Source organism: Melampsora larici-populina, assembly GCF_000204055.1.
Source record: "Melampsora larici-populina 98AG31 unplaced genomic scaffold MELLAscaffold_62, whole genome shotgun sequence".
Classification (NCBI taxonomy): Eukaryota; Fungi; Basidiomycota; class Pucciniomycetes; order Pucciniales; family Melampsoraceae; genus Melampsora; species Melampsora laricis-populina.
This window is the reverse complement of record NW_006768826.1, coordinates 75346-90330: the sequence shown is the minus strand read 5'-3', so window position 1 is coordinate 90330 and position 14985 is coordinate 75346. Positions and strand designations below refer to the sequence as shown.

The 14985-nt window shown below is 42.7% G+C and overlaps 1 protein-coding gene across 1 annotated transcript; it reads left to right on the top strand.

Moving 5' to 3' along the window:
- Nucleotides 1–7572: 7572 nt before the first annotated feature.
- MELLADRAFT_112136 (uncharacterized protein) lies at nt 7573–7963 on the top strand (the record flags this gene model as incomplete). Its single annotated transcript, XM_007416637.1, has 2 exons — nt 7573–7795; nt 7857–7963. 2 exons carry the CDS (start codon nt 7573–7575, stop codon nt 7961–7963), a joined length of 330 nt encoding a protein of 109 aa, XP_007416699.1.
- Between the last annotated feature and the right edge of the window lie 7022 nt (nt 7964–14985).

Below are 14985 nucleotides of genomic sequence, written 5' to 3'. Positions count from 1 at the left end.
CCTTGTGATTCGCTTACAACCACTGGCGGCACAGTGTGAAGAAGTTGTCGATCCTAAAGATTGCTAAACATCTTCACAGGCACGCTAATCAGATCCACACAGATATGCAAATTTTATCACGGATTGGCTGTGACTTGGGAAAGATTCATACTTAGGATCATACATCTGATCGTGCGTTATTCAACTTGTGACCTACACATGTAGGTTTAAAACGGACTCGAAGCTCGCGGCCAACTGTAAGGTCCTTTGAAGACCTTCACCAAGGTGGTGGATTCTCTCTGACAAGACTCTTTTGAGAGCGCTAAGTTAGGACTTCGGTTTGTATTACGAACTAGGCCTAGCTCCAAATGATCCCAGGAGTGGCTCTCAGAAGAGTCAGCCAACCATCAAAGAAGAAAACCCGTAAAAGATAAAGAAACTCACCTAGCTCCAAATGATCCCAGGAGTGGCTCTCAGAAGAGTAAGGATCATCCGGAGCCAGCGTGGAAGAGGAATGTATACAATGTGTCTATCTAAACCCATTAGCTAAACCCATACTGTGATGACTCTACATGTCTATGTGTATCCTTACACCCTCCCTTCCTTAAAATGAATGATTAATTGTCGCGCTATACTATCGTGAAGCTTTTGATAAAAAAAAGGAAATTGTCGTAACAAAATTTGGAAAAAAAATCGGCATAACTCGCCCCAATAACTGACCATAACTCGTCCCAAGAAATGAAAAAAAAAGAATAGAAAGTATAGAGAAAGAGAAAAAAAAGCAAAACTGAATAAGGCCGGAAGGTATGAGGTGTTGAATGAAACTTTTGTAGTGAATAAAATGCATAAGCTGAATTGTTTGAAGCGTTTTGATTGGTCTTGAGGCGTTACTGAATTTGTAATTTAATTTTTCTTGCTCTTGAAGTCGTCGCATTGAACGCTAATGATGTTGTATGTTGTTTTTGCGATAATTGAATGATGTGCTTTGTATGTTCGTTGCGCCGTTGAAAATTATTTGCTAAAACCTGTTATGTAGAAGGCAAAATTGCTTGCTAGCTGTTTCAACAAGGTATGGATGAGTGTGCGCTATTGAACTCACATTGCGGGGGTGTTACTGCATCAACTGTGATGCACACCCCCTTGCCACTTGTCCTAGCTTTTCCCAATGGTTCCGGTCCAGGACCTGTAGGGAGTGTTTTCGGAACGGGCAAAGCCAATTTCGTGGCTGCAATCAGTACGCTCGGTTTGTCCTGTGCGTCGTCATAGGTTCGAGTTGATTCACTGTGTTTTAGGAGGAGACAAAGCTTGCCAACTGCGTCGTTACTAAAATTCTGAGAAAGGGTATCGCACTCACATTGCGGGGGTGTTACTGCATCGACTGTGATGCACACCCCCTCGCCACATTTCCTAGCGTGCCCCAAGGGCTCCTCTCGAGCGGCTTCTGGGGTTGTTTTCGGTTGCGGCCAGACCACGTTTAGGGTCGCAATGCTTGTTCTTTCTGGTTGATCAGATATTTCGTGATACCTCTTAAGTTTGGAGGTATGAAACACCGGATGAGAATGATCGTTGGGACTGAGTTGAAGTTTGAAATCACGTCCTGAGTTGAGAATTTCTACAGGGTATGGTCCATCATAACGAGCTCGGAGTTTCCCTGTCCCACGCGACCGGCCTCCTACGACTTGTTGTCTATCGGAGCTATCCACTACACCACCAGGTCATTTTTTGTTGACCAACCGGCGGTGAGGAGTTCAGTTTTGAACGGGTGAGATCCGGTTCAAACTCTGTGGGCTTACTGCCCGGGCCCCGGTTTTCTAATGGTTTGACTAAATGCGGTTGATCAACTACTTGCTCAGCGGTTGATCAACTGTATTTGGTCAAACCATTGGAAAACCATGGTGTTGGTCAACCTTCCCGCGGGTTCATTTATGAGCGGATGAAAAACGGGTCTAGATTGGAGCTAAAGCAAAAGCTCAACGGTTGAAAAGTTATTCAACTATCAACCAACCTTTGCAAAAGGAGGTCTTACCCTTCGATGAAATATCACCGATAATATTGATTTCTTTCACAAACCCCCTCTGGCTAGATATATTTTGATCACCGCGAGTTGGAAATGACGTCATCTCGATCTCAAGGCGTACCAGAATGTAAATGGTTCATCTTACCAAGACCCGTTCAATCTTTTATCGAAGTTGACATCAAATTAATTCCTATGAATCCATTCTCAAGGCTTTGAAGAGATTGTTCATGGACCAGACGATGTTGTCTATAACTGCATGGCTTGCCCTGGAAACAGGACCATGAAGATTGAATCAATCTCTTGACACTGTAAAGGAAAAAAACATCCTAAGAATGCTGAAAAGTGGACAGCTAATCACATCACAGATGTAACCTTGCCGTTGTTTGAAGATGATGAAACAACACACAGCTTGAATTCACAGACTGAGGCATCTGATGATCATAGTATCCTAATCAATACAACCATGGCGACTGCTGATAGAGACTCAGATTCAGGCAACGACATCGAGGAATATCGACGGCGGGCAATCATTGATCTGTGGACTCGTGATCATTCTCATATTTTTGATCTTCCTGCTGACAAGATTGCAGATGACAGCAAAGATGATGATTCAATGAATGATGATGAGTCTTCTGAGGTTCCAAACAGTGAATCATGTTCAGACATTTCATCTGGTCCCAATCAAAGGCCTATTGATACAGATTCTTCGTCATGGGCTCCCTTCTCAAGCTTGGAGGTTCGTAAATGTAGCCTTGTATGATAGAAACAAAGTTTCTCGGCTAGAGCTGCAATGTCTTTATTTTGATTATTTCTTTTACTTTTATCTTCACTTTTGATTTTTCAAGCAAATGGTCGCTTTACTGATACTAGGCTCAGGAAGGACCACGATGTTGGTGGATCAATTTGAAAAAGTGAGGTCCTATATTGGTCTATTGCACATAAAGATTCCCGGTTACAAAAGTCTTCAGGATGGCCGTTCAAGACTCAAGAAACGCTACAGTTTTGATGTCTCTGAAAGTCTGAGTCCGTTAGAAAACCCGTGCTTTGGACTTCAAGTAAAGCAGATATTAACACAAGTAATGATCTACTCACTTTTGATATTAATATTTTATTTTTCAAATCACTCACATGGCAATTCATTAGGAAGTTGCGAATCCTTATGTCATGGAGCATCTACAATCAATTCCCGAATTACCTGGTCCAACAGACAAAGTGAATCGTCTGTCGCAAAGTAGAAAGTGGCGGGAGGAGCTAGATAAAGACTTGCGTGTACAGATGGTTGATGCACCAAGAGGACATTTTTATTTATTTGAACCAGTGGAACTCATTTCTGGAAAGCTTGTAATCCCTGTATTCTTTTATCAACAGGATAATCAGATCTTTGCAAAGTGTACCCCCGCACGTCTAATTTATCAAAGTGTGGATTCCAATGATGGTCCACAAATACGTGTGCAGTTTCAATCAACTTCTGATTTTAATTCTCAGCTGTTGACTTTGATCAATGTAAAATCTTTTGTGAATTCTTTTGAAAAAATTGAAGTACGCAAGGATAGATTTTTGAAGGACAATTGTGGTGATCACATGTACGGTAAGCACATCATACCTCTGGTAACTATTGTCATCAAACTTATCCTGTATCTCAGAGGATGTGGGGGGGGATTTTATTTCAGTTCCGTTACAAAATCCATGGAGAAAGAAATCAGGGGGTAAGATTATTCGCCACATACCTCTGGTGTTGTATTGTGATGATCTCTCTGGAAATATCTCGAAAAAGTGGAATAAACACATAGCGTTCTACTTCACGTTGGCCGGATTACCTCCAAAATTATCTAATCAAGAGTATAACTGTCATTTCTTGACAACCTCAAACACAGCAGGCGCTTTAGAGCTCGCAGGTCCCGTGATTGACGAAATAAAGTGATTTATTTTGTCAACGTACCATTGTGAATTCAGGCTAAAATGTTTTGATCTTTAGTGAACTTGGTTCAAATGGATTCACGGCCTATGATCATGTTGCGGACAAAGAGGTATTGGTAGTACCATTTGTGCTATGCCATCTAGGTGATTCGCCTATGCACGCCGAAGTCACAAACACAATGAATCCAACGGTTTCTCTCACCCCATGCCGTATTTGTGACCTTAAAGTCAAAAAGCTGGTGGATAAAAGGTCACCAAAGTATGTGAGCAATTTTGTTGCAGTTGGTGAAGACGGAACCAAGGTGATTGTGTCTTGTCTGATCCTTTGTGTTCCCTCTGAAAACGCTGACATACAATGGATTATGGAACCATATTAGTTGTCTTTACCGTTCAGAAATTGGTCTGACACGAAAAAGGGTACACGTGATCTTTGGGACCTAGCACAGCGCCCCGGTACAATTGGTGCATTCAAGAGTGAATCAGCTTTACTGGGAATCCGGGACGCACTAAATATGTTCTTTGTCAAGAAGGTTCAAGACTTACACCGAGATCCAAAAATTACAAAAGAAGATGTTGCAAAGCTCTGCAAAGACCTGAATGATGTTTTTAAAGACCGCTTATTCAATCCTTTTATCCGGTTGAAAGGTAGGAGTTTGTTCTAATATTTATTGTGAAAAAATTAATTGACTTGTGTTCAACAGGATTTGACGGACATCGTGACACTCCTGTGGAGATATTGCATGTTATCTTGTTAGGTGTGGCAAAATACCTATTACGGAACAGAATGCAACGCTGTTCAGCAAAAGAAAAGAACGAAATTTGGGGCCGTTGGAGATCTTTCAACACTTCAGGGTTGAAGGTACCCCCAATACAACCCAAAACCATGATCAATCATTTTCTCAGTCTCACTGGAAAGGACTTTCGTGTGGTACTACAAGCCGCACCATTCATCTTCTTTCAGTGTGAAATGTCTCCCGAAGAACGTGAAGCCTGGATGACTCTTACTCATTTGGCACCTTATATCTTTCAGACCGAAATCACAAACATAGAAAAATACATCAAGGATCTGAAACTACATATCGACATGTTCCTCAAAGCAATCTTGCAACTTTCGGCTCAATGGTGCAATAAACCAAAGTTCCACATGTTGGTTCACTTATCCGATGCTATTTTCCGTTTTGGACCACCATGTCTTTTTGCAACTGAGAATTTCGAAGGGTATAATGGCAACACCAGGAACCATTCTATTCACTCCAATCACGGTAGCCCCGGACGTGACATAGCAAATTCATCTAATACTCATAGGCTTACCCGAAGTATAACCTCTGGATCTCTGATGTATGACAAAGTATTGAAATCCTATGTCCGAGCAAGTAAAAACGTCACAGATATATTTAAGACCAACACCTTATTTCAGAAAGCATTGGGCTACAATTATTCATGGAATCAGCCTGGTCAATTGAAGACTGGAAGTAAGTCATTATTCACAATATTTGTTCGATATCAGGCTGAGACTATTCAAAATTCCAGAAATTCATGACATACAACCTTCTAACCCAAGGAGTTGCATTCCAGATGTTATCTATAATGCTTACCGGTCTCAAACATGGAAGGTCCTGACGTCAATAACCTTGACAAATGACCAAACAATAAGAGAAAACAATTTTGTTTCTGTAAGTTTAAAATATTTAATGGTATACATAATTTATGAGAAATTGACTTATCCGGCTTTGTAGGCCAAATTTACACCTTCTTCTACCGGAAAGATAATTGGAAGGGTGCGAAGGGTCTGGAGCGTCAGTAAAAGCGACCCTGAAAAGTGCAAGATTGAGCTGATTAAATGTAAGACAGGTGATGTGAGTGTATTCTACGGTATGCGCGAGATAAAGCAAACTCAGGATATTGTATGGGTCACTCCGCGTGTGAGAATTTTTGATCATTTCATTATATTTAATCTTTCTTATGTATCAAAGACTAATTCCAAAAACTTCCAAACAGGATATTGAGGGGGTGTTGAATATCCAACACGGCTGTCATAAAAGTGGATGTACGGTACAAAAGAATAAACCTGTGATGATAGAACGCCAGGTTTCAAAAGCCCTAGAGCATGTGGTGGCACATATGAAACCAATAGTTTTGTCCTCAACGCTGGAGCTTTCTATTCAGCAGAACTCAATCGCAAATGGGGAGGATTATCTTTCTTGGAAGTGCGTGCAGAAGATTGGATGAAAGCATTCAAAGTTGGCATTAAGAATTGGGAAGATGCATTGAAAGCAAAGCAGAACCAGAAGGAGAAAAAAGATAAGAATATACAAGAGAGAGCTTTAGCAAGACACGAAGGGCGATCTCTGGTCAAGAAGAGAAAAAGGAATCCGACTCGACCTGGTACGCAGCTTGATGAACCGGTCGCTGGCCCATCGACGGGGTTTGCTTGACCTGAAATTTGATGTGTTGATTAAGTTTGCAATCACTTATATTCTCGATGATTGTTGTAGCTTATTGAAATAAGTATTGGTAACCTTGAATTAAGAATATTCAATTTATTGCCTTTGGCTCACTGCCTTCCAACAAAAAGAATTACTCAATAAAAGGTTGCAATGAAGATTAGAGAATATTCAATTTATTGCTGTTGGCTCACTGCCTTCCAACAAAAAGAATTACTCAATAAAAGTATGCGATGAAGATTAGAGAATTCAATTTATTGCTGTTGGCTCACTGCCTTCCAACAAAAAGAATTACTCAAGAAGAGATGCAATAAAGATGATGTTGTTGATGGCGAAAACAACCTCATCAGACCAGTGTTTATATAGAAAAAATTGGATCAGCCCAGTTTCAAAAGCCTTTGTAGCACTCAAAAGTCCAGGGAATGCTATCGATTTTGACTAAAAGCTCTCCATATCATTTTCAAGCTATTGCTTATGGCTTTTGCTTCTGGTTGAAAACTTTTCACAATGCTCTTGACAATACAAATTGAACCTGCGCAAAAAGTTTTGCTTTTGGTTGAAAACTTTTGAAAGCGATTGCAAGCCGATGCTCTTGACAATCTAAATTGAGCCTGCGCAAAAACTTTTCCTTTTGGTTGAAAACTTTTCAAAGAAATTGCAAGACAATGCTCTTGAGAATCTAAAATGAACCCACACGAAAAGTAGAGCCTGTTGATTGTAAGTAGCAAAATGAATAAGCAGTGAGGAATTTTGTTTGGAGTCAGCGCATTCTGGCACTTTTTTGAATGGCCTTCAGCGAATGGCAAATGCTTTCAACACAAAGCATTGAAAAATGATTCAAGAACATCATCAGAGATTTCAAAAATTGTTTGACACATGAATTATCATTAAATTATTCTGCTCTGGGTAAGAATATGTTTTGGACTTTGAGAAAAAAAGTAAGTAGATTTAATGATGAAGTCCTCATGGATATGAAAACAAGTTCTCGTTTGATGTCTTCAAATAAACCTGCTTTCTTTGGCATGTCCCTCTTCTTGGAAATTTCATAATCAGATGATAAAGAGTTATTATTTCGCAGATAAACAATGAGTGTCACAAGACACATGTCAATAAGATGACATTTAAAGACCTCTTTACTGTCCAAAGTGAGTCAACTGTCTTTAATTCGATTTACTTCACCTTCCACCACTCCAATTATCCCTAAGTCAATTTTCAATGCGTCGACAACGTTATCATCCGTTTCCCCAGAAATCTGACCAACCTCCAAGTAAGAAGGTCACTCGTGAAGGACCATCAAAAGAACACAGCCAAAACCGTAAACGTTTGGAGGAGTTGGTTGAACACCGAAAGAAATCTCGTGTGTCCAATAAATCCACTGATCATCAATCGCCAGAGGCTATTCAACCACAAGACCTTGAAAAGTTTAATCAAGATGAGTGTAAGTATTTGAATTGTCATCATAACAATCAGCACTGATCCTCCACAATCTTGTTTACCAGCTGATCATCCGTCCTCAGAAGATCATCAACCAAAAGGTCTCAGAAACTCCAACAGACCAGATGACTGTAAGTACTTGTCCCCTGTGTCATACTCACTCATTTGTTGATGTCCTGATCAACCTTCCTATCTTTGGATAGTGAGAGACAATGATGATGATAAATTTGAAGATGGCAGTGGTTTTCAAGAGGATGAATTCGATGACAAAGGTAACAAAAAAACTGATGAAGACAATGAGGATGATGAATACAACAGAGACGACGAGAACAATGAAGACAAGGAAGACGACAAAGACAATGAAGACGATGAAGACGATGAAGACGATGAAGAACTAAACAGAATTCCACGCATCAAGAGACCTGCAGCTCAACCAAAGTCTTCCAACAGGATCCTCCCTTCTGGATCATCCTCAAGTTTGTCTCACTTGACTGGACCAGCATTAAGGACGTTCAATCGACTATCAACTCGCACACAACTTGATGAGGATCATAAGGTAATGGGACGTAAACTTTGCAATGTAAGCTTATCAACAATATTTTCATTTCTTTCAGCAAACTGACTCGATCTCCATCTTCATAGGAAGAAACTCCTCGAGACCAATTTATGGCAATTGTGGTTTCTAACATTTCAGCTCATCAAGAAATGGCTGAATTACGTAAGGAAATATCTGAAGTGAAAGATTCGGTCAAGCTGCTCTCATCTCGCCATAAAGGTGGGAATTTTGATGATACCAATAAAACACTCAGGGCAAGTAACTCTTATTACTTCCACAAACCTATTGATGTATCTTCACTGACCATCCTGATGGGAAATTACACAGCTTGCTATCAAGTCTAATGCAATAAAGAATATAATGAAAGGGGACATTCAAGCTTACACATCACTTGATGACAAAGAAGGCAATCAGGATCAACTTCCGCATTCCTTGTATGCAGAGACCTTGGTAGGTCTCTTCCTTTCTCTCTTCTCTTGCAATATTGGATTGATGCTTGTTTGTGTTTTAGAATGATGTGCTTGCCTATCCCAAAACGTGGAAGAAAAAAAATCTACCTGCTGGTTATGGAAAAAATCCTGATGCAAGTGATGCGAATCTTTTTCATCAGTTGATCAAGACTGTGTTAAAAGAAGCACGGAAAGAGTTCAAAGATGTTGTAAGTTTGCTCATTACAACACTCGATTTCTCTGACTATATCAACACTATGCTTACAATACTGTATGTATCTTTTGCAGCTTCTTACAAATATCCAACTTAAATCAAGGAAAAATATTGTGGCATCAAACTTGGAGGTACCGATATTGGAAAGTATTTGGGTCAAGGTAAGCCAATATTCCATATGGTCATATTTGCTCATTTTGGCCATCAAGCTTACCTTTCACAACATTAATAGCTTTACAAAAAGGAGCATGGGAAAGTTGGTGGGAACATAAAGCCCTGTGATGAAATTATACAGGAACTCACCCATCTTCAAAGTACCCGATATGCATTTCTTGTAAGTCAAACCTCCCTGTTATTTTATTTTGTTATGTTGACTGATACTATATTACTCAGAGAATGCAAGCGTGTCATTTGGGCTTACATGAACAGGAGTACGATGACAAAAGCGTCTGGTCTGTTGTGGACAAAAAACTGGAGTTTTTGCAAAGTAAAACAACAAGATATCGTTATGCGTAAGTAGTGTTACCTCTCTTCAATTTCAAATCAACAATCTATTAAAAGATTATATGTTCTACCAATCAGGTACTTCCTTCTTTGTTTACAATTGGACCATGACCGATTTGATGGCAAGAAAACATTTGACACGATCAAAGTTACCACTGATTTTGCTTTACCTGATGAGACTTCCGTATATGGTGTGATGAATGATCTCGATGTGACATATGGAAATAGTTTAGCAAATGATGAGGAGGCTCATGAAAACTCTGAGGATTAGACCACATGAGCAACATTTGTCATTATCGAGGTTGTTAACTCAGGTAGTCAAGAAGATGTTACTCTTCTCTAACCATATTTTTAGCTTTTATACTGCTTTAATTTCCTTCAGATCTAAATCTTCAAAGCCATTATTATTATTTTCATTCTAATTATCGGGCCAACAATTGGGTCTTCACTAGTACATGCATTTATCTCTTACACACACAGCCAGCCCTTGCTTGTATCATTATTTTCTACACACAGTCCTCACCTGTATCTTCATTTCATACACACACAGCCCTTACTTGTATGTTTTATCTCTTTTATAGTTGTCATCCTTTTATTGTTTTAGAAAGGTATTAAAACTAGATACTGGGTTTGTCAGTGCAATGAATGGCTCAGCCTAGTTTCCTCAGCGTGAAAACTGTCAGACAAAGAGCAATTTGTATATCATGATCAAAATTAAGTGTGTATGGCCAGTGGAAGAATTGATTTTTGCCGTGTTTTCAACCATGTGAGAGTGGTTGAACAACCATGAGAGGTACTGCAAGCCAACCTGACTGGAGCAGCACAACCACACATTTTCCGCTCAACATTGGGTTTTTCTCCGCTTGAACCCGGGTGAAAAACCGGGGGAAAACCCCCGTTGAAGCACGGTTGGGAGGAACTCGTTCAAAACAAGTTCTTCCCCAGTCAGCAACGAACCGGAAATCAACCGGGGCAAAATCCGGTTGAAGAACCGAAATAGTGACCTGGTGGTGTAGCACCAATTCTCCCACTTGGGAAGGAGTTCCTACCCTTCGTCGTTGATTGTATTGAACGGCTTGCTCAACTCGGCTTGACCACAAAGCATCTCTCCACGTAGCCCACTCCGTTTGGCGACGTTCGATCCAATGCTTAACGTCGTCATTGTCCTCTTCTACAGGATTTTTGATGGGGAAGAGGCGTGGAATTCTACCATACACGAAGTGGAAAGGAGAAACTCCGGTAGCTACATTCACCGCGGAGTTGATGGCAAATTCGGCTACAGGTAATGATTGTAACCATTTACCATGCTTATCAGCTGCTAGGTGGCGCAATATCTGCCCAATTGTTTTGTTGGATTGCTCGCTCCGCCCATCTGCCTGTGGGTGATAGGCTGTCGAGAGACTGATCTTCACTCCTAAAAGTTCATGCAACCGTTTCCAGAACCTCGACGTCCACGCTTTGTCGCGGTCGCCAATGATGGACTCCGGTAATCCAAAGATAGAGGACCACAAATTGAACAATCGGCTTGCTGATTTCTCAGCGTTGTCTTGCTGACAGGCCGGTATCAGGCGTACGAAACCAGTCAAGCGGCATGTACAAGAGAGTAGCATGTCGTAACCCGAGACTTTAGGGAAAGGGCCAACGAAATCGATTGCTATTGCTTCCATGGGGTGGCGAGGGATCGGGTTACTCTGTAGTTTTCCTGTTGTCTTCACCGTTCTAGCCTTGTTCCGCTGGCATGAATCACAGGATCGCAATTGCTTGTCAACCTCTTTACTCATTCCTGGCCAGAAGAAGGTGTGCCGCAGTCGAGTCAGTGTTTTCAGCGGTCCCAGATGACCCAGCGCTTCGTGGGCTTGCTTGATGAAGTTCTTGCAAAGGTCGCTATGGTTTGGAATGACCAGCCGTCCATCTATGTACATCAAGCCGTCTTTCAAGATGCAGTCCTCGCGCAACGGTAGGACTTTCTTTAGCTTGATGCAGAAGGCGTCTGATTCGTACCCAACTTGTATGTTAGTGAGTTCTTCCGGCGTAAGTGTAGCTTGCAATTCACAACTTGCCACATCTTCGCGTCGAGATAGGGCGTCGGCAACCGAATTGTCTGGACCCTTGAGATAGCGGAAGTCGAGATCGAATTGTGAGAGGGTCTCCAACCATCGTGCCTGTCGCCGACTGAGATTACGCTGTGTCAGTAAGGTTGTCAACGAGTGGTGGTCTGACATGACATTGACCCGCATTCCTAGAAGTAAAAGCCTCCACTTATTCAAGGCATTGATTACTGCTAGAAGCTCCTGCTCATGCACTGGGTAGTTTTTCTCTGCCGCATTCATTGTCCGGCTTTCATAGGCTATTGGTGCCAATGTGTCCCATTCTGCCCCCTGAAATAGGGCTGCGCCTAAGCCGTTACCGCTTGCGTCCGTAAAGAGCCATATTGGTTCTTCTGAATCGTAGTCTAGATTTCTGAGCACCGGTAATGTTGTGATGAGCCTCTTGATGTTATTGAACGCTTCCTCTTCCCGCTCGCCCCATTTAAAAGGTTTATTCTTCAGTGTCGTGCTGGTCAAAGGGGTAAGCGTTCCCACATAATGTGATAATCCATTGATGAATTTCTTCATCCACTGTACCGTGCCTAAGAACTTGAGCAATTGCTTGGCGTTGCTAGGAGAGGCCCATTTCGATATTTTCTCTACTTTCTCGTCGTCCGGACAAACCCCCAACTGACTGATTTTGTGACCTAAGAATTGGATTTGACGCCTGAAGAGCTTGCTTTTCTTGATTGAGCAGTATAACTTAGCTTTCCGTAAGCGTTCCAAAACCATTTGAAGGTGTTCCTCGTGCTCCTCAATTGATTGGGAGAAGATGACTATGTCGTCGATGTACACTACGCAAATCCTTCCTACCAAGTCCCCCAGAATCTCCTCGTTACGTGCTTGGTGCGTTGCAGGCCCATTTGTGAGGCCCATAGGCATCACAACCCATTCGTACAAGCCCCAAGGAGTTTTAACTGCAGTCAGTGGGATATCCTCCTCCCGCATTCTATCTTGAAAAAAAGAATTAGTTTGATCTATGACTGACCAAACCTGTCCCGTAGCAACCAGTCGTATGGCTTCGTCTACGTTTGGTAGGGGTGCTTGGTCCTTGACCGTGAATTTGTTGAGTTTTTGATAATCACAAACCCACCGAGGCAATTCTGCAGGGTCTTTTTTAGGAATGATCATCGAAGGCGAGCCGTATTGACTTTGCGATCGTCTAAGCCGTCCTGCTGCTACGTGTTGATCCAGTAGTCTTCTCCAGGCTGCTCGATGTTTCTGGGGGTATCCGAATTGCTTCTCGTTTATAACTACATTAGGGTCAGTTAAGATGATCTTGTGTCGTACTTGTCTCACTTGGTCTGGCATCCCCTCTGGGAATACTTCCGCTTCACACTCACCCTCCTCAACTGGGGGTAGTTCAGCTGGAAACAGGTCTTCGAATTTCTTCAGCATCCTTTCTTCTTTCTCACGCAACTCCTCATTCTCGCTAATCTTTCTCAAATTCTCAACCGCACAAATCAATCTTTGCCTTTCATTTTGCATTTCTTTTTCAAACAAAACCTTGCCGCTTGGCGCATGAACAACACAACGACGATGGAGAGAAACATCTAGCTTGAATTTGGATAGAAACGGTGACCCTAGAATCATGTCATAGCTCGTGCCCAACGGTGCCATCTTGAAGAAAACCGCGCCAAATCGGATACTGGGATGTTCACACTTCAGGTTAGCAAATGCAAACTCCTTCAAGACAACAGGTGCTCCTTCCGTGGCGATGGCTAGGCGTACCTTGACTGGGGACACCAGTGGCCTTCGAGGAATCCTTAGCTTAGTTGCCATTTGCTCGGATAGTAGGTCCGCTCCTGCTCCAGAATCAATGAGAGCACGGATTGGTTTCCCATTGCACGTCAGCTCCAAAATGATTGGTGCCGTAGGTGTTGAAGGTACGCACCCAGGTTCAGCGCTCCCCATCTCTTCGATCTGAGTAGCTCTGAATTGATCTGCTTCTTTGTACGCAGCCACATCTTCCGCTAATAAGTCTGGGAATGTGTCAAAGGCTGCTACACGTGCTGAGATTGGTGTGCTGGGAGGTCGTCCTGCTGGCCTTTGGGTGGGTGCGCCAGGTTGGTTAGGTCTTGTGGTCGTGGTCGAACGAGAAGGTCGAGGTCCCGGGTCGAAATTAGACGGTACTGACAAAAACCGGTTGTTCTTCTTGACACAACCAGGATTGTTGCATCGCTCTTTGCAAACCGCACATATACCATGTCTTCGTAGGTATTCATGGTAGCGCCACCCGTTGTCGGCACGCTCCTCGTCACTTCTGGTTCAGACTGGGGTTGGTGCGCGGTTGTTGGTGATAGGCGAACTTGATGCCGGTTGCTTGTGCTTTGTCATTGGGTCGGGTAGCAGCTTGCTGTTGATCAGGAATCGCCAGATTCCCTCCGCGGCGTCTTTGAACACGGGGAAGGAGAAAGGTTTCACATCCAGATGCCGTTCCCGTTCCACCATGTCTTTGAAGAGTTGAGGCGCTCCCCAAGTAATGTATTGCGCTAAATGCATGTCATTGATAACACCGAGACGTTTCACCAATCGGTGCAGGCCTTGAGCTCTTTTCACATAGTTCTCGAAGGATTCTGCTGGTTTCATTTCCAGTCTTCGTAAGGCCTGTTTGGTGTCGCTGAACCACGTGTGAGGTAGCGTCCCCATAGCAATCATTTCCATAGCTTCCGTCCACGATTTTTGACGCAACTCTTCTTTGTTTGACTGGTACCAACTGGCCATTTCCTCATCATTCAAGATCGATCCTAATAGCTTTAGTTTTTCCCAATCATCCGTGATGTTTTTAACTTCAAAGGTCTCTTCGATCAATGATTGCCAGTGAAATAAATCACCGGGTCGCCCGAATTTACCAGTGAACTTAGGTAAATCACTTAATTTGACTCGATCAGCAGTAGTTGAAGTTGCCGCACTGGCTTCGGGTACCGTCGGTAATCCAGGTCAATAGGATTGAAATGATCAATCCACATAAGTCGTGTCAGGGGCCACAGGTTGGTACGTTGGAGTAGTAATTGGCTGGAAGTGCGGAGATGGGAGTGGAGATTGCGCTGGGTGTCAATGCGATGGTTCACTTCCCATAGGCAAGGATTGGCGTGATCGTGTACCTGCCTCAGGCTCCACCCAGCTCACATGCTGCTCCTCCGTCGTCAAAGGTGGTGGTCGCTGCTCCGTTTTGGCTGTTACTGCCTCCCTTGGGGTGGATTGTAACAGTCCCCTCTCCCTAACTGCCAGTCCTGAGTCTCGCAATCCAGAGTCTCGCGGTGGAGGTGGAGGTGTTAACGGCGTAGCCCCGACATATCGGTTGAAAGGATTGGCGTGCGCGTCCTGACTTTGACTTGGCGTTGCTCCAGATTCCTCACTTAGCAAATCTCTAACCATCTTCTG